This window comes from Lepus europaeus, chromosome 7, assembly GCF_033115175.1.
Source record: "Lepus europaeus isolate LE1 chromosome 7, mLepTim1.pri, whole genome shotgun sequence".
In the NCBI taxonomy this organism is placed as follows: Eukaryota; Metazoa; Chordata; class Mammalia; order Lagomorpha; family Leporidae; genus Lepus; species Lepus europaeus.
The window spans coordinates 65563169-65589728 of record NC_084833.1 but is presented as its reverse complement, the minus strand read 5'-3'; the positions used below and the strand labels follow the sequence as shown (position 1 = coordinate 65589728).

Here is a 26560-nt window from a genome sequence, read left to right as displayed (position 1 = left end):
ACTAGGTTCTAACCAATTCCTTAGATTTGGATTCTTCTACCAGGACTACCATTGACCTGTGTAACTGAACAGGATACTTAACCTGGAGAGCCTCTGTTTTTCCCTCCAGATATGAGGGAGGAGATTAGGCCAAAGTTTCTGGTATTAGCCCTAAAAATTACCTGAATTACTTTATATTATTATATTGGTTAGTATGGCTGTCTCATCCCCCATGGAAGGGTGAGGTTTAATGGTTTGATAGAAACAGCATCAGGATGAACCTTGCAGCCAAATGAGCTTGGATTTGAATTTCCCTTCCGTCCTTCTAACTACATCTGTGACCTTGAACAAGTTATTTTCTGCCTCCATTTGTCAAATGGCATTCATGCCACCTACCTGAAGAAAGAATAAAATGATAATGTGAAGTGCCAAATATGGTGCCTAAATAAATACTAATGTAAAGAGACGTACTGCCTTTATTTTGTATAATATGAACTGTATTGTTAAGTTTATAAACAATTACTCCTTTTTTAATGATTTTATTTATTTATTTGAGAGAGAGGGTTACACAGAAAGAGGGAGAGACAGAGAGAAAGGTCTTCCATCTGCTGGTTCACTCCCCAAATGGCTGCAGTGGCCGGAGCCGTGCCAATCCAAAGCCAGGAGCCAGGGGCTTCTTCCAGGTCTCCCATGTGGGTGCAGGGGCCCAAGGATTTGGGCCATCTTCTACTGCTTCCCCAGGCCATAACAGAGAGCTGGATCAGAAGTGGAGCAGCTGGGACGTGAAACGGCACCCAGAAATCTCCCAGGGAGTTAGCAGGGGGAGAGCACCTGCCCATGTTGGTGAGGTTTGTTGATGAATCTCAACCTGAGAGAGGAATTTGTAGGCTTCCTGCCGGTGCCACAGGCAGAGGCTTAGCCTACTGCGCTACAGTGCCGGCTCCTAATTACTCCTCTTTCATAACAGCATAGACTTAGAATGGGCCTGTTTACAGTGTTTGTCTCCTTCTGAATGTGTCTTATTTTAATCTTTGTATCTTAGTCTGTGGTCTAGTAGATGGCCTGTGACTGTTGAATGAATGAGATTGTGGATTTTAAATATTTAGCCAATCAAAAATGTAGTTTTTTGGTATGGTTCCTCATGAGCCTGCTTATAAAATTAATTCTTTGTTTTCCAGTTGATGAAACTTCTGAACAGGAACAAAGACATAAAGAGACAAACAACAGCAGTGTTCAGAACCCCAGTGCAGAAGAAGGGGGTGATGAGCAAGATGAAGACATTTTACCTTTAACCCTCGAGGAGAAGGAAAACAAAGAGTACTTAAAATCTTTGTTTGAAATTTTGATTCTCATGGGCAAGCAAAACATACCTCTGGATGGACACGAGGCTGATGAAGTCCCCGAAGGTCTCTTTACTCCCGATAATTTCCAGGCCCTGCTGGAGTGCCGGATAAATTCTGGTGAAGAGGTCCTGAGGAAGCGCTTTGAGAGCACGGCCGTTAACACGCTGTTCTGCTCGAAGGCGCAGCAGAAGCAGATGCTGGAGATCTGTGAGAGCTGCATTCGCGAGGAAACACTCAGGGAAGTGAGGGACTCTCACTTCTTCTCCATCATCACTGACGACGTGGTGGACATAGCGGGGGAAGAGCACCTGCCTGTGTTGGTGCGGTTTGTTGATGACTCCCATAACCTGCGAGAGGAATTTGTGGGCTTCCTGCCTTATGAAGCTGATGCAGAAATTCTGGCTGTGAAATTTCACACTATGATAACCGAGAAGTGGGGGCTGAATATGGAATATTGCCGTGGCCAGGCTTACATCGTGTCCAGTGGATTTTCTTCCAAAATGAAAGTTGTTGCTTCTAGACTTTTAGAGAAATATCCCCAAGCCGTCTACACACTCTGCTCTTCCTGTGCCTTAAATATGTGGTTGGCAAAATCGGTTCCTGTTATGGGAGTATCCGTTGCATTGGGAACAATTGAGGAAGTTTGTTCTTTTTTCCATCGATCACCACAGCTGCTGCTGGAACTTGACAATGTAATTTCCGTTCTTTTTCAGAACAGTGAAGAAAGAGGCAAGGAACTGAAGGAAATTTGCCATTCTCAGTGGACACTCAGGCATGATGCGTTTGAAATTCTCGTGGACCTTCTGCAAGCACTTGTTTTGTGTTTAGATGGTATAAACAGTGACACAAACATTAGGTGGAATAACTGCATAGCTGGCCGAGCGTTTGTACTCTGTAGTGCAGTCACAGATTTTGATTTCATTGTCACCATTGTTGTTCTTAAAAATGTCTTATCTTTTACAAGAGCCTTTGGGAAAAATCTCCAGGGGCAAACTTCTGATGTCTTCTTTGCAGCCAGTAGCTTGACTGCAGTCCTGCATTCGCTGAATGAAGTGATGGAAAATATTGAAGTGTATCATGAATTTTGGTTTGAGGAAGCCACAAACTTGGCAACCAAGCTTGATATTCAAATGAAGCTCCCTGGGAAATTCCGCAGAGCGCAGCAAGGCAACCTGGAGTCTCAGCTAACTTCTGAGAGTTACTATAAAGAAACCCTGAGTGTTCCTACAGTGGAGCACATTATTCAGGAACTTAAAGATATATTCTCAGAGCAGCACCTCAAAGCTCTTAAATGCTTATCTCTGGTACCATCGGTCATGGGACAGCTGAAATTCAACACATCAGAGGAGCACCATGCTGACATGTACAGAAGTGACTTACCCAACCCCGACACTCTCTCAGCAGAGCTTCATTGTTGGAGAATAAAATGGAAACACAGAGGCAAAGATATAGAGCTTCCATCCACCATTTATGAAGCTCTCCATCTGCCTGATATCAAATTTTTTCCTAATGTGTATGCCTTACTGAAGGTGCTGTGTATCCTTCCTGTGATGAAGGTGGAGAACGAGCGCTATGAAAATGGACGAAAGCGTCTCAAAGCATACTTGAGGAACACTTTAACAGACCAAAGGTCGAGTAACTTGGCTTTGCTTAATATAAATTTTGATATAAAACATGATCTAGATTTAATGGTGGATACATACATCAAACTCTATACATCTAAATCGGAGCTTCCCACAGATAATTCAGAACCCATTGAAAATACTTGAGAGACTTTAAAAATAGACTTTCTCTTGTAGGCTACTTAATCAATGAATACCTTTGCCTGTAGGTCTCCCATTGAATAGGTTAGCCATTGATAATCTCCCTAATTAAATGGCTCCTGTTAAACTCCCATGCTTGGACAACCTCTTAGTTCTTCCAGAAGGTGGTATTGGAAGTGCCACATTCCACTTCTGTGTCTCTGGTAGTGGCACCTGGAATTATTTCAATTAAGTCATTTTACAAATAGCATTTATTATCACTGTTGATCCAGTTGTCAGGTTTGAATTAGCAATGTTTTGAAGAAATAAATTTTCAGGATGTGTGGGAGAAAGGAATAGATTTTAAGAAATTTACAATGACGCCCACAATTGACCTTTGACTAATAAGAGTTTTGACTAATAGGAGTTAAAACTCTGAAATGGACAATTACCTGAGAGAAGTTAGTGATCTTACCACACAAGGATTTCAGTGTAAAGTTTGTCTTGATCAAATGAATCCTAAAGGAGTAAGTTAGCAGTGGAGGAACCTGCCATTGTCATTCCGCATCTGGCTGTTGCTGTTTACATTCCTTTGCTGAGCCTACATCTTGTTTGCAGGTTTATGTCAGACACTCGTGTGTAATGGTCAAGACAATGTCAGAGGCCGTGGATACTGAAAACTGACTTACCTGTTTTCTTCTGACTTCTTCCATGACTCTGCTGCCTTGTCTTGATTTATAAGCAAAACCTGGAAAACCTACAAAAATAAGTGTTTGTGGTTTATCTAGAAATAATACAGAAAATATTGCTGTTATTTTTGGTGAAGAAAAATCGATTTTGTATAGTTTATTTGAATCTAAATAAAATGTGAATTTTGTTTAAAATTGTTTAAATTTTGTTTTAAATATATTTTGGTGGAGTCACGCTTGAGACAACTTTAGAAATATTTGATAATCAGCTTCAAGATGAGGTAGTTTTGTTTTTGGTGTATGGTTTACTACTTGGGATATAGAAAAACATTTTAACCAAGAAAGACTGAATGTGTAAGGTTTATGTAATTTTTGATTACTAGATGTGCCCTGATGTAAAAGGCCACAGTTTGTGAGTTTATTGCTGGCTAAAGCATAAATGGCTAAGTTGAATTGCAGAGCTGTGATTGGGTGAACTGACGTTGCAGTAGTTCGTGCTGTTTGCTGGAGGTCTGACCCTTAGTCACAGACAGGCCCTGGCACATGTATCAGATGAGGACGTGGTACCTGTGTAGAGTCTGAGAAAGAGAACGAGAATCTATCTTAGCGTTCTTGAGAGAGGTCTCTGTCCTTAGCAGAAGGAGCTGATCAAGGTCATGACAGCAGAATGACACGGAGCTGACCTTGCAGTGCCTGCATCCAGTTCTTAGTGCTCTTCAGAGTGGTGTGGCCATGGCAGATTATTTCACCTGGGCCTGTGTCTCAAGGAGAAAACCTAGGTGGTGCTTTGATGGTTAGGTAATTTAGCATCAGTGACCTGTCACTCACAACATCCCCAAACTGAGGAGCTAAAGAAACTGTCATTTCCCAGTTTTGTGGGTTGGTCGAGTGGCTCTTTTGCTAATCTCATCTGGGCTCTCTGCATCTGGGTGGCAGGTTGGCTGGGGTCTGGGTGGGATAGCTGGGCCTTATCGTGTGGTCCTTTATTTTGGCCTTGTTACATGATGGCCTTAGAGTGCCAAGAAGGCAGAGACAGCAGCTTCAAAGCCTCACTTGAGAACTCACTTTCAGCCGGCGCCGCAGCTCACTAGGCTAATCCTCCGCCTTGCGGCGCTGGCACACCGGGTTCTAGTCCCGGTCGGGGCACCGATCCTGTCCCAGTTGCCCCTCTTCCAGGCCAGCTCTCTGCTGTGGCCAGGGAGTGCAGTGGAGGATGGCCCAAGTCCTTGGGTCCTGCACCCCATGGGAGACCAGGAGAAGCCCCTGGCTCCTGCCATCAGATCAGCGCGGTGCGCCGGCTGCAGCGTGCCTACCGCAGCGGCCATTGGAGGGCGAACCAACGGCAAAAGGAAGACCTTTCTCTCTGTCTCTCTCTCACTGTCCACTCTGCCTGTCAAAAATAAAAATAAATAAATAAAAAAAGAACTCACTTTCATCACATTCTTTTGGTCACAACAAGTCACTTGGTTCGCCTAGATCCAAGAGAGGAGGAGATAGATTCCTCTCACTGGGACAAGTTGCAAACTCCAGTCCCCTTTGCAGTCTGCCAGAATGATGTGTCCAAAAGCATGCATGAAGCATTAGATAAGTTTTTAAGTATCTATCATTTTGTGTTTATTCTTTGTGATTTTGTGTGTGTGTGTGTGTGTGTGAAATCTGTTGAAAGCTTAAAAACACCAATTGTTAAGATGTTTGTACGCTGATCTTTGGTGGTATGTTGAGTCAGTGGTAGTCTTGCCAGTAAACAGACTCACAAGATTACATAACTAGGAAGTAGTAGTCTGGAGACTGTTCCACAAGCAGTAGCTGCACGCTTGCTCTGTGCCAGGCTTCTGGGCTAGGTGCCGTCAATACCAGAGGCATGTTTTGACTAAGAGCCTGGAGCTGGCCCACAAGAACGTGGTTGTACTTAGTTATCACTGCACAGGCACGCGCCCATGGCATAGGCTTCAGTAAATCAGATTATCAAAATTAAAGGAAAGGGAAGAGCATAGATTATCCATGAAGGCCGTGTGCAGTTAAAAAGTATCACAGCTGAACAGTTTGTGAAACATACTAAGAAATATATTCAAGATTTAGTATACATAGACGTGTTTTTGCTTTTGGTATACCTGTTCTCATTCTTAAGAAAGATCGAGCCATCGCCGTGGAGGTTAAGCTGCCATCTGCAGTGCCAGCATCCCATTAGGGCACTGGTTCGAGTCCTAGCTGCTCCACTTCTGATCCAGCTCCCTGCTAATGGTCTGGGAAAGCAGTGGAAGATGGCCCAAGGTGCACCCCCATGGGAGACCAGAAGAAACTCCTAGCTTCGGCCTGCCCCTGTGTGGCCATTGCCGCCATTTGGGGAGTGAACCAGCAGATGGAAGATCCATCTCTTCATCTCTCCTTCTTTGTAACTCTGCCTTTCAAATAAATTAGTACTCGGAAAAAGAGTTACATAGTTGAAACCTAATATAGGATCTGGTTCTTGTAAAATAAGAACAAATTCTTTATAAATACTTTCATGTAATTTCCGTCTTAGAAAAGTTGCCATGAGGTGAGTCAGCGCTGAGGTAGAAGAGCCCATCTCTTGACTTGAGCCCAGTTCCTCTGCAGTCACTTAGTTGGATCTGGTTTGTTTTTGTTTCATTTAGGGGGCAGCCAGTTTTTAAGTACTACTTAAAGAGAATAATTCATAAAACAGGAAGGTTGTACTTGCCGTGTTTTATGACACTTAGAGCTGACAGAGCATCTTGGGTCTCTCATTCAAGTTCTCAGGAAAACTCAGGCAGGTATTCCTCCCATTTTTCAGCTGAGAAATCAAGCGCACAGACGTAAACTAATTGCCTCAGATTATGTAGCTAATAAGTGCCAGAGCCAGGTACTTTGTTCCATGCCTTCAATCTTAAAATTGATTGTGAACGTCACTTCATTCTTAAGGTTTGTAAAAGAAATGTTTGCTCTGGGAATAGGTTCCTTTCATGTTCTTGCTTTATCCATTGCCAGCTTTCAGCACAGCATCTAAAAAGCACTCATTATAGTCGACATGGGTTCCTTGGCAAAAAAAAAAAAAAATCTCTGGAGCTTTAAACTTCTGAGACTTTACACACTGGGTGTAGAAATGCTGCCACCTTTGTTTGGCTGCCAAGTCCCTGCCACAAAGGACTATAGATCTAAGTCCATGCGTTTCACGAGAGTGGGTGCAGCTGTCTTCCTGCCATAATCAAATGTTCCTCTATAGCCAGCTTTCTGTGGCCAGAAAAAGCAAAGTCATTTTTAGTACAGATTAGCATAAAAATATCTACTAGATCGGTTTCAGGAAACAACGAGTGTGATCTATAGGTTGGCTAAAATTAATTTCCAGGCCTTTTTTTAAAGTCCCTTATTTCTCACCATGAATGCTATATAAATAGACACTACTACCTGCCACTGTATTTGGTTTCATAAATTACTTGGACAGGGTGAACAAATAGGCTTCAAAACTAAGCGGGAGTAGCAAATCTGCCCCCTTTTTAATGAGTTTAAATTTACAGTAGTAGTTTAAACATCTGGAAGTTTAGGGTTTTAATTCCTTCCAAATGTTTGACAAGGATGTACTGCAAAGGGGATACAGTAATTGGGGGATCACGCGAATCACTGTTGACACAATCAGGCCTTTCTGCTTCTCTGTGTACATCAGTCAGAAATCAGAGGCCACAGTTCAAGAGAAGGGATGGACCTAAACATCTGAGTGAGCGCGCTTTTATGAGTCAACATTCTTAACGGGGTCTGCTTATCACTGGTGTGGAGTTTAATGCTGTTCATCACCGTGTCTAGGATGCAGCCAGATAGTGCTGTTGTGTTCTGTGTCCTGTGCTTGACGGATGTGAGAAGGAGGTTTTTTTGTTTGTTTTTTTTAATTGGTATTATTCACACTGGACTTAACGGAGTCAAAACTTCAATCCTGAGGTGGAATTTTGATTAATACATCTTGTAACTCAAGAATCTGGCGTGCAGCCAGGCCTTCGCAAGAAACGATGTGTTCATTTAGTGCATGCTTGCCGAATCCCTGTTGGGTGCCTGTTCGGTGTTGGTTCAAGTTCTTACAGCAAGTCACGGTTGCAAGAGCGGGAGTGTAGTCATTGTCTTCCAACAGCTGCTGCATACAGAGCACTCAGCGTGTGCTACGGCACTTTCTCTCTGCTGTCTCCTGTGAACCTCTCCCCCGTGGAGAGGATACTGTTGTCCCCATTTTTCATGTGAAAACCTGAGGATCAGAAGGTCACAAAGCTAGTGAAAGGCGCGACAAAAGCAAATGCATCATCTTGCATTTGCTTTTCATTCTGATTTCAAATAATTGTATTGAATGACAGTGGTGCTCAACCTGTTTAGCCTAAAGGGTTCCAGGTACAAAGAGTGAATGAAATTGAGTCCAAGTCGTGGATACAAAGGAAAGACAGAGCCCAGACCCTCAGGGAGCTGAGGCACGTGGTAGAGCCAGACAGGCGAGCCAGGGACTGCCAGGAACAGGGCATCATCCTGATGATCAGGGGGCTCTTGCAAGCCTGAGAGGGCACTAGTAGTAGGCCAGAACTACTGGGACTAGCTTTAGCTGACCGGGGTTTACTGTTACCACAGCTAGAGGCAACCCCAGGGTGTGAGGGGAGGGCCGTGGCCAGCTGGAGGTGACACCCCAAACCCGAAGTGCAGAGCGAACAGCCTGGTGCCACTCACACCCTTGCTGCTCAACCCTTAGACCTGGGTCACTTCCTGGACCCTGGAATCTGGGCGCTCCCAGGTTTGCCTGGCTCTTCCACTGGGTGTAGGCCCTGGGAGAGCCTGGGTGCTTTTGACGTGGCTCCCAGTTTGCAGCCAGACTAGTAGACAGTGCTAAGTACAGGAGGTCAAAGGAGTAGGCAGCACTCTGCAGAACCCATAAAAGTGGCAATAGTCATTTCCCCGTATATTACTAGCTCATTCAGTGAATGAGTGATGATGGTGTATGAAACAGCCAAATTCTGCACCATCATTGGCAGTATAGGTCAGGTTAGAACGGTCTGAAGTCACTGAGAAATTAGCATTGGCTAATAATAGGTTGAAAATGGTGTGTACTGTGGGACTTCATGACCCCAAGTGTTTCTAAGTGAGTCTCCAATTTCCTACTCAAGGAAAATGTGACTCGTTCCCTTAGTATTGGAAGTATATCCTTAAAATGTCTGATTCTTCCCCCTCCCACAAAACCCCAGAAGATGATCGTTAGGCTGTCCAATATGCTCCCTCAGGTTTTCAAGGTTCCTGGTTAACGTGTGACGCTTGCGTGTGCCACACCACACCAGTTCCACAGGGGGAGCCTGCATCGGTGGCCCCTGGTTTCTGGGGGGCCGGGGAGGCTCACCGCTCGGTGGCGGCAGAGGCCGGGGTGAGCAGAAGCCCTGACTGCTGTGCTCTGTCATACCCACCCACGTAACCCAAGATGGAAACCCTGAAGGGGTCCTGTCTTGGCAGGTGAGCGGTGCCTGCCCTTTCAACTGTTATTAATGTAAACAGTAATCCCATGAGCACGTCAGCCTTACAGCAGAGAGATTTATTGAACAGACTGGGCTCTGGGGTTCTTGGCACATTTCTGTTTTGCATTACCATAAAATTTTGGTTTCAAAAATATTTGGTATTGCTTACCTCTTACTTGGCGAATTCCTGTTCTTGGTACGATTGTTTTTCTTGAGAAGAATGCATGTGGCTAGATTGTAGACACGCAAAGCCTTTTTTCCTAAAGAAATAGATGTTGAGAGTTCCTGACAATTATGTCTTGTGGACTGTGGGCTTCCTCTTAGCTAATAGCAGTGACTATATATTGAGCACCTCCTGGTAGTTGGTATGAATTATTTCATTTGGAATCACAACAACCTGAGCCAGTGGGTGCTGCTGTCCCCATTGAGTGAATCAGAGTGTGTGTGACTTGTTCAAAGCCAGGAGGATTCAAACCTTGACCAGCTGATCCTGATAAACCAGGCTATTCCTTAGAGAGGAAATACTCAATCTTTTTAAGTGGAGTCCCGGCTGCTCCACTTCCAATCAGCTTCCTGCCAATGCACCTGGGAAAGCAGTGGAAGACAGCCAACGTCCTTGGGCACCTACACCGATGTAGGAAAGCCGGATAAAGCTCCTGCCTTTGACCTGGCCCAGCTCTGGCTGTTGCAGCCATTTGAGGAGTGAACCAGTAGATGGAAGATCTCTCCTTCCCTCCCTCCCTCTATCCCTCTTCTTTCCTCCCTTCCCTCACCCTCTCCCTCTTTCTCTCTGTAACTCTGCATTTCTATCTATTTTATTTTATTTTTATTTTTAAAGAAGAGGTTCTGCCAGGGCTAGAACCTTGTCTTAGGTATTGTGATTTTATCCCCACTGCGTGAAATAGTGCCTAGCATGTAATAGTTGCTCCTTACGTGTTGCGTGAATGAACAAATGATGTGTTCTAGAACAAATGGGAATTCAGAGTGACTGCAGGGTTCAGGCCGAGGGAAGCAACCAGAGATGAGGATAGGGAAAGGATTTATGGAGCAATCCACGAAAACCCTTAGAAATCTTTAGGAGTTGGCTTCACTCTCTGGCCAGTGGATGTTCTGAGGTGCTGAGCCTGGAGTTCCTAACTGCACTGGCCATGGGAACGCTGCTGATTATAGGCAAGCATGCCTATGGCATGGGTGGGTGTTGGGGTGCAGCAGGTTAAGTTGTCACTTTATTTTTTTTTAAAGATCTATTTATTTATTTGAAAGGCCAAGTTACAGAGAAATGGATAGACACAGAGATCTTCCATCTGCTGGTTCACTCCCCAATTGGCTGCCACAGCCAAGTCTGGGCCGGGACGAAGCAGGACCTTCATCCGGGTCTCCCATGTGGGTAGCAGGGGCCCAAATACCTGGGGTATCTTCCACTGCTTTTCCCAGGCATATTAGCAGGGAGCTGGATCAGAACTAGAGTGGCCGGGACTTGAACCGGCATTCACATGGGTTGCTGGCATTGCAGGTGGTGGTTTAACCCACTATGCCACAGTGCTGGCTCCAGGTCGTCACTTTGGAATACGCATCCCATATTGGAGTGCCTGGGATTGAGTCCTGCCCTCACTTCTGATACAGCTTCTCGCCAGTGTATACCCTGGGAGGAAGGAGATGATAGCCCAGGTGCTTGGATCCCCGCCACCCATGTGGGAGACCCAGATGGGGTTTCCTGGCTCTTGGCTTTGGCCTGACCCAGTTCAAGCTGATGAGAACATTTGGGGAATGAGCCAGCAGATGGAAGAATCTCCCCTGTGTACCCCTCCTCTCCCTGTTGCTCTGCCTTTCAAATAAAATAAATGAATAAACTTGAAAAAAAAAGATGCCTATGGCAAATTCCAGCCTGCAGTTTGGGGGCATGTTGAGAAAGTGTGAGAACATAAACCCTACCTTAGTAAAACTTAATTATAATTAATAATGTCGTGATTTGTATAGTCTTTCTTCTAAAATGTTCCAGGACTTGAGACCTGATCTGTTGGGTCCTCCCAGGAGCTTGCAAGTGACTCACCTCCCTCCCTGCCGTCTAATACCCTCTTATTTATCACCCGTCTTAGCCTTTCCTTTCCAAATCAAGTAATCCCTATTCTGTTTTTTTTCCTCCTCTTCCTTCCCTTCTCAAAGCACAACCCATATAATTTGCAGTGCCCTTTTTAGAACCTGCTGGTGTCTGGGCTCCTTTTTATACAGAAGGAGAGCCGGCCTGCAGGAGTGGGAGCAGGGAGCTGTGCGCTTTGTGCACTTGTACATGACCGCTGCTCCTCGCTGGCCTTCTCCTCTGGACGGCAGCTCCTTTTCCAGCTTCGCAGTCTTCCTGGAAGACAGATGACCGCATGCGAAGGCAGCTGCTGCAGCTTCAGAATCATAGCAGCCTCAGTACTGGCGGCATGCGCTTTATCGGTGTGCTGAAATGAGAGGTGGAAGGGGTTGAGGTCTGCCACGCTGACTATAATGGAGCACTGAGGAAGGAACGTGATGTTAGTGAGCGCCTCCTGTATGCCAGCACTGTGTAAAATGCTTGAAAACTCCATGTTGGATGAGGTTGACATTATTCCCACGAGAGAACTGAACTTCAAAGAGGTTATTTGCCTGAGGTCATACAGTCGTGTCTGCAAAGCCAGAGGCCGTGTTCTTTGCACAGAGCCAGGCTCAACCCCAGCACTGGCTCTTGCACAGACGTATGTCTTCCCAGTCCTCGCGATGACTTGTGAGCAGGGCCCTGTGCACGTCCCCGTGCCAGACCCGGGGATCTGATCCCAGCTCTTGAGGAGTCAGCACAGTAGTGGGATATGAGGCGAGACACAGCCACAGCCCCTGGGACATTAGTGAGAGTGGAGAGAGGGGTCCTTGTTCTGTGGCGAGGGCCTGGGGGAGGCTGCTGTCCCCTTCCTGCTGGTAGGCATGGAGACAGGCCTGGCTAGGACCAGGATGCAGGGGAGTGAGACAGGGTCGGGCTTGCACAGACCAGCAGGAAGCAGCAGGAGAAGATGGGTTTGGTGGGAGGGCCCCAGTCTGAGCGCCGTACTGCCGGAGAGCTGTGGGGCCTCGGGGGGGCCCCAGCACCCCTGAGCACAAAGAGCAGTTTTTACTGGGGAATCATGGCCGACCTCACCGCTTTTCCCAGGGAAAGGCTTGCTAACCTGGCTGCTAACCAGTTAACTATCCCAGAGCAAGCATCAAGTGTACATGCGAAGGACCTGGAGATGTGCTTCCCTGCCCTTCCTCTGACCTTGAGATCCTGGGCTTCAGTCTCCTCACGTGTAAAGCTAGGATGGCCGAGTGTCCGGTGAGGAAGGAGGCAGGCAGTCGGCTGCAGCATGTGGCTTGCTGTTGTCATGTTACCAACACACTCTGACAGATAAAGGATCGAGATGCAGTCAGAAAAGGGTGAAGTTCAGGGCGGCGCTGTGCCACAGCAGGTTAAGCCAGCAGGCATCCCATAGGGCCGCTAGTTTGAGTCCTGGCTGCTCCTCTTCCAATCCAGCTCCCTGCTAATGCGCCTAGGAAAGCAGTAGAAGATGGCCCTAGTGCTTGGGTCCCTGCACCCGCGTGGGAGACCCAGAGGAGGCTCCTGGCTTCAGCCTGGCCCCCCCTTTGGCATTACAGCCATTTGGGGAATGAGCCAGTGGATGGAAGACCTCTCTCTGTCTCTCCCTCTCTCTGTAATTCTGCCATTCAAATAACTAAAATAAATCTTTATTTTTAAAAAAAGTGTGAGATTCATCCCTGGAAAGGCTTCTTGGGGGAGTGTGGTCTGAGTGAGCTCTGGAGGCTGGGCAGGGGTCAGCAGGTAAGGACAGTGGGGCAGAGGCCAGGCATCGTGCCAGAACTCCGATGGCTGCTGCTCGGTCGCCTCCGTCAGCCTCCTCCACTCAGCTCACCCTTTGAGTGTCAGTTCTAGGAGGCTGTTAGTCGAAACACTTTAATTACGTGATAGCTTTCAGGAGAATTGAAAAATAGTTCTGCTGTATTTAAGTTGCATCCCAGTGTCAAAACTTTGAAATTGTGGTGGGACAGTATATCTTAGAACTAAAAATATATCACTTCATGGGGCCGGCGCTGTGGGCCATATGGGTACCAGTTCGAATCCTGGATGTTCCACTTCTGATCCAGCTCCCTGCTAATGTTCCTTGGAAAGCCCTGGAAGGTGACCCAAGTGCTTGGGCCCCTGCATCCATGTGGGAGACCCAGAGGAAGCTTCCGGCTTCAGCCCGGCCCGGCCTTGGCTGTTGCGACCATTTGGGGAGTGAACCCAGCAGATGGAAAATTCTCTCTCTCTCTCTCTCTCTCTCTCTCTCTCTGCCTCTCTGTAATTCTGCCTTCAAATAAATAAATAAATCTTAAAAAAAAAAAAAAACCAACTTTAGAATGAAACTACTGAAAAAAGTCTCCACACAGCCTTGGAGACCAGCGCTGGAGTCCCCGTTCTGCCACACAGCAGCTGATTTAGCATGGATTCATTTTGACAATGGTCGGTAAATTGTCTGGGCATAGGAGGCGAGCAGTTCAGGCTGATTAAATCTGAACGTCAATTCATTTTATTTACTTTTATAAATTGATTGAGAGGGGGCTGGCACTGTGGCATAGCGGGTAAAGCTGCTGCCTGTAGTGCCGGCATCCCATGTGGGCGCCAGTTCGAGTCCCGGCTGCTCTACTTCTGATCCAGTTATCTGCTATGGACTGGGAAATCAGCAGAAGATGGCCCTTGCCATTGGGCCCCTGCATCCACGTGGGAGACCCGGAAGAAGGAGACCCGGAAGAAGCTGCTGGCTCCTGGCTTCAGATTGGCTCAGCTCTGGCTGTTGCAGCCATTTGGGGAGAGAACCAGTGGATGGAAGACCTCTCTCTCTCTCTCTCTCTCTCTCTCTCTCTCTGCCTTTCAAATAAATAAATACATCTTAAAACAAACAAACAAACAAAAAAAACAACTATCCATCTGACCACTGAAATGGATAGAAATGATGCCCCTATCCCCCCAAACATTGAGAGGTGCATCAGAATTCCCCGGCCTTGCGCATTCCGGCCTGATCATCCTGTGTGCTGGGGCAGAGAGGCACACTGAGTCCTGGGCACTGTGCCATGTCAGCAGCCTCTGTATAGCAGGGTTTCCCTTCCCACCGCTGTGACAACCAAGTTTCTCCAGACCTCGCCAGGGCAAACTTGTCCCCAGCTGAGAGCCACTGCTCTGTCACACTATCCAAAATGACAATAGGTGGTTATTTTTAAAAATATGTCAACCCCTGATTTTAGATAAAGTAGATTCCTGTAAGTCTCTTTCTGAAATTGACCAGGGGTGAGTGTTTGGCCCAGGGACTACGATGCTGGTTCAGATGCCTGCATTCCACATCAGAATGCCTAGGTTTGAATCCCAGCTCTGCTCTGACTTCCAGCTTCCTGCTGATGCGCATCCTGGGAGGCAGCTGGTGATGGCTCAGGTAGCTGGGTCCCTGCCACCCACGTGGGAGAGCTGGATTGAGTTCCCAGCTCCTGGCTTTGGCCTGGCCCAGGCCCAGTCATTGTGGGCATTTGAGGAGGGAACTAGCAGATGGGAGATCCACTCTGCCTCTCAAATAAATGCATTTTATTATTTATTTTGAAAATTATTGATGACAGATAAAATCTATACAGTATTCCATAAGGTGGCATATGAACAAGCGTTAAAGCATGATAAGCATAACGAACATGTTTGTTGTCCAATATTTATAGTTTCTAAAAAATAAACACTGAAATCTAAGAAGTAAAATGACACAAATCTGTACTTTATAATCCTACAGAACAGTCAACATGTCAAATAAATACATTTTAATTTTGTGCCACTTAGTGGTTGTATTATTAGCATACCATGCAGCTAGAACATCTCAAACAGAAACTCACTTCCGGTGGGCTCTCAGGAAGTGCCAGCTTTCCTTTTGAATATGGGAAGAGCGCTAGACTTATGAAAATACCCGGTGACTGGACCAAGATGTAGAGAAGTAACTTAACTCCCTGAGCCGTAGTTTCTCCATTTGTTAAAAAAAAAAAAAATGTGTGGGGATCAGATGAAATCAAGGATATGATAGCACTATGGCAACAGAGGAAAAATCTTACAAACACACTGGTATCATTATGACCGCCTCAAACTCCAGCCAGTAAGAGAATGTTCTGGGGTGAAGCAGTGAGCTCTCCCGGGCCAGGCTGTAACTCAGCAGCAGGGACGGCCAGAGGGAGGAGGGGCCCAGAGCTGCGTGTTGCAGGTCCAGCCACGGATCGGATCGCCCATCGCTCCTTAAGTACATCCTCAGCTGTGAGTCCAGGAAGTCGCCGGAACGGCCCTGTTATGCGCAGACTGTGCCCCAGCGCCTCATACCGCTTTCCCCAGAGGAGTGCTTGGCGGACCAGCAGACATGCCTGCGCTGCAGGCTCTACTCAGGAAAACAGTGTGTGGATGGAAAGAGAGTGCCTGCAGAGACTTGGCGAGGCTCTGCCCTGCTCCGCCTCTGCCTGCTCCAGCCCCAGCTGTCTCGGCTCTCAGCTGAAGGAACTGATTGCTGGCCAGGCCCCCGAGGCGCGCTGGATGGAGCCGCTGCTGGAACCACGCTGTACTGAACGGGAAATCTTCTCTTGAACAATTATATTAGCCATCAGCTATCTAGCAGGGATTGAGCCAAGCAATTTACATAAATAAACGCCTGTAATTGGCAGAAGAGCCTTATGAAGCGTGAGCAGTACGGCCACGTTGCTGGTGATGTCACCGAGACTCAGAGACATAAGTAACTTGCGCAAGGATGCGCGGGGCCTGGATGCGGGCCCAAGAGCAAGTCACAGAGCAGCGTGCTCCTCACTGAGCTCTGCTCCTGGCCTCTCAGCGCCTAGTCCCTCTCGCCCCCGCCCCGCCCCGCCTGCTTGCTTCTGCCCAGGGCGTGGCACCCTCGCTAGCAAGCGCCCCGGAGACCTGAGGTCGGGTCCACATCTAGGGGAGGAGACGGAGGGAAAGCCGGTGAGTCCTGAGACTGCGTGACCAAACAGTCCGCGGCGAAAAGGCCTCGGGAAGCGTCCCCAGCGCAAGACTGGCTGCGTGCGTTTGGCACGGGTGGGACATAGCTGGCCTCTCCCAGCCGCCCCAACTTGCCCTTCATGCCGCGTCCTGACGCCACACATGCGAGACGAGGCAACAGTCCCCGCAGCTTGCACTGGGCACAGGGACCAAAGGAGGAAAGCGAATGCTGGCAAGTGCCCGCTCTGTGCCCCACACATCGCTTAATACTCACAGTAGCCGCTGCGGTAGATGACCCAGTGTAGACGTCAGATAAACGAGGCGCCAGGGAGTTAGGCCATTTACTGTGTGTTCCAGAGGATTGGCGTATAAGGACCAGCAGGTCATGGGCTTCTTTCCATTTTTGGGTCCCGGTGGGGGTCCACCCACCCACATATGCCCGTGATTGGGGCAGGTTGGGGTGGCCAGTGAGCTGCAGCATCTGGGTAGAAAGAATGGACCAGTCTCAACAGGGTCCACAGCTCCACCAGGTTTTCTGGTCAGAGGGACTCAGATGCCCACCTCCCCTGGAGAACCCATGGGGACAGTCTGCAGGGCAAGAGGGAGGAATGTGGGAAGCCACCCCCAGGTTCCCCTCCAGGGATGAGCGGTGTTTTTGGTGGGGCTTTGGGCCAGGGTGAGAGCCCAAGTTAGGCTTCAGTCAGACCCCCAGAGCTGGAGTTCCTGTTCGTACCACCCACCATGAACAGGCCACTCATGCCCCCCGTTCATTATCCCAATCCCATCACCCCATCTGTCTAAACCTCCACACGTCCGGCCTTTCCCTCCCTCCCCTCCACCGTCCCAACACCTGCCAGGCACCTCAAGTGTTTTGCCAGAACCCAAGAAGCCTTCATCGGGGTGCAGAAAGCACCAGCCCCGAGCCTGGGGCCGATGGGAGCGAGTTTGCAGACAGAAGTGAGTGAGAACAAAGCACACCCAGGTGGAAGGAGCAGCGTGAGCAGAGGCAGAGCAGGGGCGCACGCTGCGGGCAGTGTGAGCAGTCGCTGGCCGTCCACCCGGCAGGGCGCTGATGAGATCACTGGCCTGAGAAATGCCGTGGTACAGGGTGCGTGTGATGGTGCACAGAGGGTGAAGACACCTGTCCCTGCTCCCTGCGGTGCTGAGCCCCAACACCAGGCACGGACTCCTGGTCCCCAGAGATGCTCAGTGCAAAAAGCCTGCGGAGCGCCAGTCCTCAGGGGCATTCCGGAGGCATGGCCGTGTGGTAGCGGCCGCCCCACCCTAACTCCTGCAGCAAGGACCCTGGCCTACCCCTGCTCATTCCACACTTATTTTGCTGCAAGCAGTCGACAGGTGCTTATGGTAGCCATCTATTACAAACAGAGCAGGCATGCTCTGGTCAGATCCAGCCCAGCACCCTCAAATTATGAAATTATTTTTATGTTTTTTTTTTTTTAAATAATTTTATTGGGGCTGACACTGTGGCGCAGTGGGTTAACTCCCTGGCCTGAAGTGCCGGCATCCCATATGGGTGCAGGTTCGAGACCCAGCTGCTCCACTTCCCATCCAGCTCTCTGCTGTGGCCTGGGAAAGCAGTAGAAGATGGTCCGGGTCCTTGGGCCCCTGCACTTGCTTGGGAGACCCGGAAGAAGCTCCTGACTTCAGATTGGTGCAGCTCTGGCCATTGCAGCCAATTGGGGAGTGAACCATCAGATGGAAGACATCTCTCTCTCTCTCTCTCTCTCTCTGCCTCTCCTCTCTCTGTGTGTAACTCTGAATTTCAAATAAATAAATAAATCTTTAAACATAATTTTAATTACTTATTTATTTGAAAGGCCAAGTTACAAAAAGAGATGGAGGGACAGAGAGAGAAAGATCTTCCAGCCACTGGTTCACTCCCCAAATGGCCCCAACAGCTGGGAACCAAGAGTTTCTTCTGAGTCACTCACATGGGTGCAGGGGCCCAAGCACTTGGGCCATCTCCTGCTGCTTTTCCAGGTACATTAGCAGGGAGCCTGATCGAATGGAAGTGGAGTAGCCGGATCTTGAACTGGCGTCCTTATGGGATGCTAGCATTGCAGGTGGAGGCTTAACTTACTATGCCACAGTGCCAGCCCTATTTTTTTTTTTTTATAGTTTTAAGTGATATCTTTAAAAAAGGAATGTTTTGTGAGATGTGAAATTTACATTCCAACATTCATAAATAAGATTTTGTTGGAAACAGCTACACCCATTTATGTTTGTTTTGGCTGCTTCTGAGCCACAACAGCGGTGTTGGGTAGCAGCGATGACACCACGTGGTCCTCGCACCTAAAATAGTGGCCATCTGATCCTGAGCGGACCAGGCTTGCCAACCCCTGCTCCAGGCGGTGCTGCAAGAAACAGCCTCCCTCGGCCCGCGGGACAGCACTGTGAGCAGAGCACACAGGGTCTCGCGTTTGGTGGGAGCCAGTCTAGCAACACAGCCCACATGGCACGTCGCACTGCTGCTTTATTTTGAGTGAGATGAAGCATCTTTTCACAGGCATAAAAATGTTTACATTCCTCCTTTCTTTTTTTTTTTTTTAAAGATTTATTTACTTGAAAGACAAAGTTATAGAGAGAGGTGGAGACAGAGTTCTTCCATCCGCTGGTTCACTCCCCAAATGGCCACAATGGCCAGAGCTGTGCTGATTCCAAAGCCAGGAGTCAGGAGCTTCCTGCAGGTCTCCCATGTGGGTGCAAGGGCCCAAGGACTTGGGCCATCCTCTGCTGCTTTCCCAGGCACAATAGCAGAGAGCTGGATCAGAAGTGGAGCAGCTGGGACTCAAACCAGTGCCCAAATGGGATTCCGTTGCTACAGACGGGGCTTTAACCTGCTGCGCCACAGCACAGGCCCCTACAGTCCTCCTTTCTAGAAAGTTAATTTTCAATTGGATAAAGAATATAAAAATATTTTTCTTATAGCTTTATGAAAACGTGAGCGCAATCAGCGTTCTGTCGTCTCGTGTGCACGTGTTGTCTCCATTGGTTATTGACTGACTTTGTTTTTTTCGTGCAGAAGAGCTCACTTCTCTGTGAACGAAGTGGGTTGAGGGACTTGGGCGCAAGGACGGGCTGAGCTCTCCTGGGGTGAAGGCACGCCCTGGCCCGCCACAGACCTGGCCTCCACCTCTGAGGATCACAGGGGATGAGGATCGTGCTTGCGGACAGAGCAGCGGAGGGGACGGGACGAGGGGGCTGGCAGGGATGAGACTGGAGAGGGGGCAGGACCAGAGCCCCAGGCCTTGAATGCCAGGTGGAGGCCGGCAGAGCCGGCTGGAGGTGGTGGGGAGTGGGAAAGGCTGCACGCCGCCTTCCTGCCTGGAGTCCCAGGGCTCCCTGGAGGCGATGACAGGATGGGGGGAGCCACGGAGAGAGCCAAGAACTCACAAAGGGTCTGCTGTGCGTGGCCAGGGCCTCCGCCAGAGCCTGCTCGCGGGAGGGGGGGAAGCTTCTGATTTAGAGAGGTGGCTGCCCCGGGCAGGGCTCGGGGCCAGGCCTGCCGGCTGCCAGCCCCTCACAGCACCCCTGCTCCAAGTTCCCAGTCCAGGGCCTCCTCATTCCCCTGCACGTTGGTGTTTCCACTTAGACCCAAGTAGGACTCCACAGCTGTGGACTGAAGGCTCGCCAAGGGCCAGGGATGCTTCAAAGAGAAGGGATGCACAGACACTTGCTGGGCACCGCTGGGTGCCTGCACCGGGTGGGGCGCTGTGCTTATGGGGCTGCCTTCCATCCTCTCGGCCACCCAGCGCCGTGGCCGTTAGCAGTTCCATTTTAAAGATGGGAAAAGAGAGTCCTAGGAGGGTTAGAATTCCAATCCAATTTCCACTTAACCCCTACACTGCTCTGTGCAAGAGAGGGCCCGTGTTCGCACGTGCTTGCCTGTAGGGTGGTGTGGGTTGGGGGGAGGTCCCAGGAGTGCTGACCATGTCAACTGCTGGAGTGTGAGCTTCACGGCCCACCACGGGTCAGCAGCGGGAGCTCACTTTACCCAGGAGCCTGGAGCTTAGAGACGGCCGAGCTGCTTCCTGCAGGGCCAGGGTTCTGGGAAGGTTAGGTGGGAGCAGGCTCACCTGAGGAATGCCGGGACTGTGTAGGAAGCCACTCAGCTGCGGGGGTGCCCGAGGAGGACCGAGTCCTGGCTCCCGCCAGTCGGAACAGCAGAGCTCACACAGCTAGGCACGAGGGGCCCTTCCCCGAGCCTGCTTCCCCCTGAGAGAGGGCCGCGGCCCTAGGACTGGGTTTTGGTAGGAGAAGCACTGGCACCTTTCCTGGACATTTTAAACTGAACCTCATTATTCTCTCCATTCAGCACATACTGAGACCTTCAAGGTGCCTGGGACATACTGCTGACTGGATTTCCTTCTTGCTTTGAGTCCCTGGCATATGCTAGGGAAATTCAGCGTCCCCACCCCTCCACTCAGAGTGGGAATGAGCCAGCAGGGCTGTACAGGGAGGGCCTGGGTCTGGGAGCCCACCCCACCTCCACCCCAACGCTGAGCTGAAAGGTTCCGTGTGCGTCCTCACAACAGCCCATTGCACAGACTGGGTGGTGAAGGCCCCCAGAGTGGACCAGGTCCTGGTGTCACTGACCCAGGAGGCTTTGTGCAGCAGAGACAGCAGGCAGGGGGCAGAGCTGAGCAGAGCCCTGGGGTGGCCAAGAGGCCCATTTTACACCCTACCCCACCCCACCCCGACCAGGCAGAGCCCTTCTGATCAGCTCAGCCCCTCCCGCGCCCCCACCGGCCTCTGCCCAGAGCAGGGGTGTTGGCAGCCCCCGAGGTGTTGGATGGCTCAAGCCCCCCATTGTAGCAGCTCTGGCATCTTACAGGAGCCCAGCCTGGCCAAACTTGCCTTCCTGCCCAGCTGGAGGCTCCCCGGGCCCTCTCCAAGCAGGTAACTTGATCCCCCACCCACGCCTGCAGCCCAGCCCCAGCCTGGCTCTGAAGCATTTCCAGCAGCCGGGCAGGACCTGCCAGCCGCCTGCAGATCAGGAGACAGTGGCTGACAGGCCGGGCCGGCTCCTCATTGGCTTCCTGTGTGACTTTGAGTCCCCTCTCAGGACCTCCATTTTCACAGAGAGGGTCTGACAGATGGACCCAAAGCTTGCACACCGCCCGAGCGGCCGCTCCTCCCGCATCCAGGGACCTCAAGCCCTGAGGGGAGCAGGCAGGCTCTCAGCCTCTCAGCAGGTGGAGACCGCGCCACACCAGTGGGGCTTCTGGGCCCCCCAAGCCCCCCGACGGTGAGGAGCTGAATCGCTAAATCCACAAAGCCAATGGGTGAGTGATACTGGGAAGCAAACCTTTTGATTATTTCTCCCCAGACTTTTATTCTATCCTACACATAAAGTCTGTTATTCTAAATTTACTGCTGCCTTTTTGTAAACGGACTGACTGTTCTGTGTTGAGATTATGCCTTTCTCATTTTTTATGGTGTGAAAATGTGTTATTTATTTGAGAGGCAGACAGACACACACACACACACACACACACCCTACGGGGGGGAGGGAGTGAGCCCCATCTGCTGGTTCACTCCCCAGGTGCCTGCGATGGCCTGGGCTGGGCCAGGCTGAAGTCAGGATCCAGGAACTCCACCCAGATCTCCCGTATGAGTGGTAAGGACCCAACTACTTGAGTCATCACCTGCTGCCTCCCAGGTGCCAGGGTGCACATTAGCAAGGAAGCTGGTGCGGGGGCCCAAGGACTTGGGCCATCTTCTACTACTTTTCCAGGCCATAGCAGAGAGCTGGATTGGAAATGAAACAGCCAGGACTTGAGTCGGCGCCAGCATGGGATGCCAGCGCTGCAAGCGGCGGCTTTACCCGCAATGCCACAGCACTGTTGCCACTTTGCCAAGCCTCTCTCACACACAGAGTAGCCACAGTCATGGGCGTGCAGCTCGAGGTGTTGTCAGTGAGGACATCACATAAACACTGCAGACTGAGAGACAGAAAGTGCAGATGGCTCCTTTCTAGATGTTCTTTCTGTCGCAAAAATAAAGGACAACTTTCTGTTGGTCACCACCTCTTTATTTAAATGTTACCAGTCCCTGAAATCGAAAGCTTGGGGCCCTCCAGGCGAGATGAGCTAATCATGTCCGCGGCAGGGTGAGGACTCTGCAGCCAGCCAGAGCAGCCCGCGACCCTGCCTGCCCCATCCCAGAGGCCAAAACCTCTCTCCAGATGTGGGGCTCAGAGCCACTGGCCGCTGGAAGCCAGCTCCGAGGGGCAGCTCGGAGTGGGCGGCGCTGGGGATGACTCACTCCTCCGGCCCACCGGGCCTCTCTGCAGAGAGCCCCCCCCCCACACACCCTCGAATACTCAGGGCTTCTCTGTGCCCCATCGTCACCAGGTTGTGGCTCCCAGGAGGTCATTCGCTATCCTTTCCCCTGTGAACATAAGGGGGAAATGCTGGCTACGTCTGGGGATATGGGGCTTGTTTGCAAAGGCACGTTTCTCAGGGACTTGCTGGTATGTGCCAAAACCATGGGGCACACTGGTTGCCGGGAAGCACGTGGCCGACTGTCACTGGGTGCTAGCGCCCGTGCATTCAGCTCAGTCACCGAGCAGCTTCTCAGTGTCACTGGGTGGGTAGCACTGACCTTGGGGAGCCCACGGCCTGGTGGGAGTGACGAGACCAGACAGGACAGCCACCGCTGAAGCCGGACCGTGAGCGCAGGGGTGGCAGTGGGAGGAGTGCGGGGGAGGGAAGCGTGGCACGCGGTTGCTGAGGCCACAGAAGGTGGCATGAAGGGCTAGCGTTTGGCTTTGCCCTTGAGAGATGGATCGCATTGCTCTTCCTCCTCGGCTTAGCTCCCAGCTCCAAGTTCTCCTACTTCCTTGCCAAGGTGTCCAGTGCCGGGCCAGGCCTTCTGCTGAAAATGGCTGTCCTTGTGCAGCCAGTGGCCCCAGATTAGCAGCGTAGGCATGTAGTTTGAAACGTTTAGGGGCCCGGTGCTGTGGCGCAGTGGGTTAAGCCACTGCCTGCAGCTCCAGCATCCCACATGGGCACCAGTTTGAGACCCGGCTGCTCCACCTCCGATCTCACTCCCTGCTAATTTGTCTGGGAGAGACATGGGAGACCTGGATGAAGCTCCTGGCTCCTGGCTTCAGCCTGGCCCAGCCTCTCATTGAGGCCATCTGGGGAGTGAACCAACAGCTGGAAGATCTCTCTCTCTATCTCTCTATTTCTCTAACTCTGCCTTTCAGATTTATAAATAAATATTTTTTAAAAAATAAAAAGGCAGGGGTGGAGGGAGCCAGTGCTGTGGTGCAGTGGGATAAGCCTCCTCCTTTGGTGCTGCCATCCCATATGGGCGCCGGTTTGAGTCCCAGCTACTCCTTGTCTGATCCAGCTCTCTGCGATGGCCTGGGAAAGCAGTAGAAGATGGTCCAGGCGCTTGGGCCCCTGCACCCGCCTGGGAGACCCAGAAGAAGCTCTTGGCTCCTGGCTTCAGATCTGCCCAGCTCTGGCTGTTGTAGCCATTTGAGAAGTGAACCAGCAGCTGGAAGACCTTTCTCTGTCTCTCAATCTCTCTGTGACTCTACCTCTCAAATAAATAAATAAAATCTTTAAAAAAAGAGAAAATTTTAGAAGGTTTGTATGGAAGCAGCAGCCCTCCCCTCCATAAGCACACACACACACACACACACTTCCCACCCTACTCGAACTGATTTGCTTAAACTGCTACTTGTTGATATTTCTGCTCTAGTCTTGCTATCTCCTTGTACCTTTTACCCCTCCCTACCTTCCCCCAGTCCCTGACAGCATTAGTGGGCCTTGGGAATGCTGCCAGTGACCAAGCCGGGTGCCAGCCCACGGTCCCTTGTCCCTCGTCCCTCCCTGAACAAGGATTGAGTGAGCACGCCTCTGTGTGCGGGTGGGTACACTGACTGCCCCCGGCCCCGGGGAGCTCTCCCAGTCGCCCTGGCACCCAGCCGCGGTCCGGAGCGCTCCTCTCTCCTTGGTCACGTGTTCTCCTTCTCTTGCCTTACTCACTCATTCCTGCTGAAGCACCTCTTCCAGCAGCTTCTGGAGCAAGTATGCAGAGCACTTACATGACCGAAAACGTGTTCTATCTTCGCCCTTGGCTGGGGCCATGATTCTGGAATGGAAACAATTTCCCTGGGAATTTTGGAGGCACTTCCCCTATGTCTCCCAGTTCCTGTCTTGCTATTGAGAAACCCAATGACATCCCGATTCTTCTTCTTTTTCTTAAGATTTACTTATTCATTTGAAAGAGTTTACAGAGACAGATCTTCCATCTGCTGATTTTCCTCTCCGAATGATGGCAATAGTCAGGATTGGGCCAGGCTAAAGCCAGGAGCTTCATCTGGGTCTCCCACGTGGGTGCAGGGACCCAAGCCCCTGGACCACCCTCTGCTACTTTCCCAGGTGCATTAGCAGGGAGCTGGATTGGAAGTGGAGCAGCCAGGATTCAAACCGGTGACCACATGAGATTGCAGATGGCAGCTTCATCTACTGAGCTACAATGTCACTCCTGCCCCTTTCTTTTTGCTTTAGCATCATCCATGCATCCTGATTCACAGTCCAGTTTCTAGGAAGCGCTTTTCTTCTCTCTGGAGGCTCTTGTGATCCTGGGCTCTCGGGGCTCTCCAGTGTGGACGTCCTGCTGCGAATTCGTGTGGAGACCGCGGTGGGTCTCTCCCGTCTGAAACTCTCTTCCTTCTTGCACATTTTCTCTGAGGCTCATTCCAAGTCCTCGTTCGGCTGTTGAGAGTTCTTGATTATCCTACCTGTCTTATCTTCTCCATTTCCTATCTGTTTGCCTTTTGGCATTATTTTTACAATTATCTTCCAACCCTTTTTTCCACAGTTTTTTAAAAAAAATTTTTGCCATTGTGTAACTAAGACTTTGGTTTATCTGTTCAGTTCTGTTTATCCAGAGTTCTCCTGTAGCATCTCATTCTTGTTCATGGGGGCAATATCTTATTAGACAATTAATTTTAGTTTTCTCTTTTTAAAATTTTATTTATTTGAAAGGCAGAGTTACAGGGTTGGGGGAGGGAAAGAAAAATCTTCCATCTACTGATTCACTCCCCAAATGGCCACAATGGCCAGGGCTGGGCCAGGCAGAAGCCAGGAGCCAGGAGCTTCATTTGGGTCTCCACGTGGGTACAGGGACCCAAGGACTTGGGCCATTTTCCGCTGCTTTCTCAGGCACAGTAGCAGGGAACTGGATTGGGGGTGGAGCAGCCGGGACTCGAACCAGCACCCATATGGGATGCCAACACTGCAGGCGCAGCTTTACCCATTAAGCCACAAGGCAGCCCCTTCAATTTTCTTTCTTTTTTTTCTTACAGATTTTATTTACTTGAGAGGCAGACAGTGAGAGGGAGAGACAAAGAGAGAGATCTTTCATCCACTGGTGCACTCCCCAAATGGCTGCAACAGACAGGGCTGAGCTGATCTGAAGCCAGGAGCCAGGAGCTTCTTCCGGGTCTCCCACAGGGTGCAGGGACCCAAGGACTTGGGCCATCTTCTACTGCTTTTCCAGGCCGTAGCAGAGAGCTGCATGGGAAGTAGAGCAGCTGAGACATGAACCTGCGCCCACATGGGATGCCAGTGCCACAGGTGGAGGATTGATTAATCTACTGTGCCACAGCGCTGGCCCCCAGTTTTCTCTTTTAAGTCCACTTTTGGCATCGTTGTTATTTTCTAAGTTCTTTTTTTTATTTATTTACCCATTGTCTGCTTTGACTTCTCCCTTTTTTTTTTTTTTTAAGATTTATTTATTTATTTGAAAGGCAGAGTTTCAGAGAGGCAGAGGCAATGAGAAAAAGAGGGGGAAGGAGAGAGAGAGAGAGTCTTCCATTCCTCGGTTCACTCCCCAAATGGCCACAAAGGTTGGAGCTGGGACGATTCAAAGCCAGGAGCCAGGAGCTTCCTCTGGGTCTCCCACGTGGATGCAGGGGCCCAAGGACTTGGGCCACCTTCTACTGCTTTCCCAGGCCATAGCAGAGAGCTGGATCAGAAGTCAAGCAGCCGGGACTGGAACTGGCACGCATATGGGATGCCAGCACTGCAGGCAGTGGCTTTACCCTCTACGCCACAGCGCTGGCCCCTTGACTTCTTTAAAAAAAAAAAAAAGTTATTCGAGAGACAGAGAAAGAGTGAGACAGCGTGCCCATCCAGGCCTAGACCCGCTGGGACAGAGCCAGGGCGGAAGCCTCAGGAGCAGGTCCCCTTGGTAGTCACGCCATCGCTGCTGGATCACGGCATGTTACGTCGCTAGGCTAAACACCTGCTCCCCTACGTCTTTCTTAACAGAGGCTTTCCTCAAA

General features: G+C 50.1%; 1 protein-coding gene across 2 annotated transcripts in view; it reads left to right on the top strand.

Moving 5' to 3' along the window:
- The window catches only part of THAP12 (THAP domain containing 12), a 29656-nt gene extending 25733 nt beyond the window's left edge, over positions 1 to 3923 (top strand). For both annotated transcript variants that reach the window (XM_062196735.1, XM_062196736.1), the window contains exon 5: positions 1158 to 3923. In XM_062196735.1, coding sequence (XP_062052719.1) covers positions 1158 to 3091 — 1934 coding nt within the window. In that variant the 3' untranslated portion in view covers positions 3092 to 3923. The remainder of the gene's footprint in view (positions 1 to 1157) is intronic.
- The last annotated feature ends 22637 nt before the right edge of the window (positions 3924 to 26560 follow it).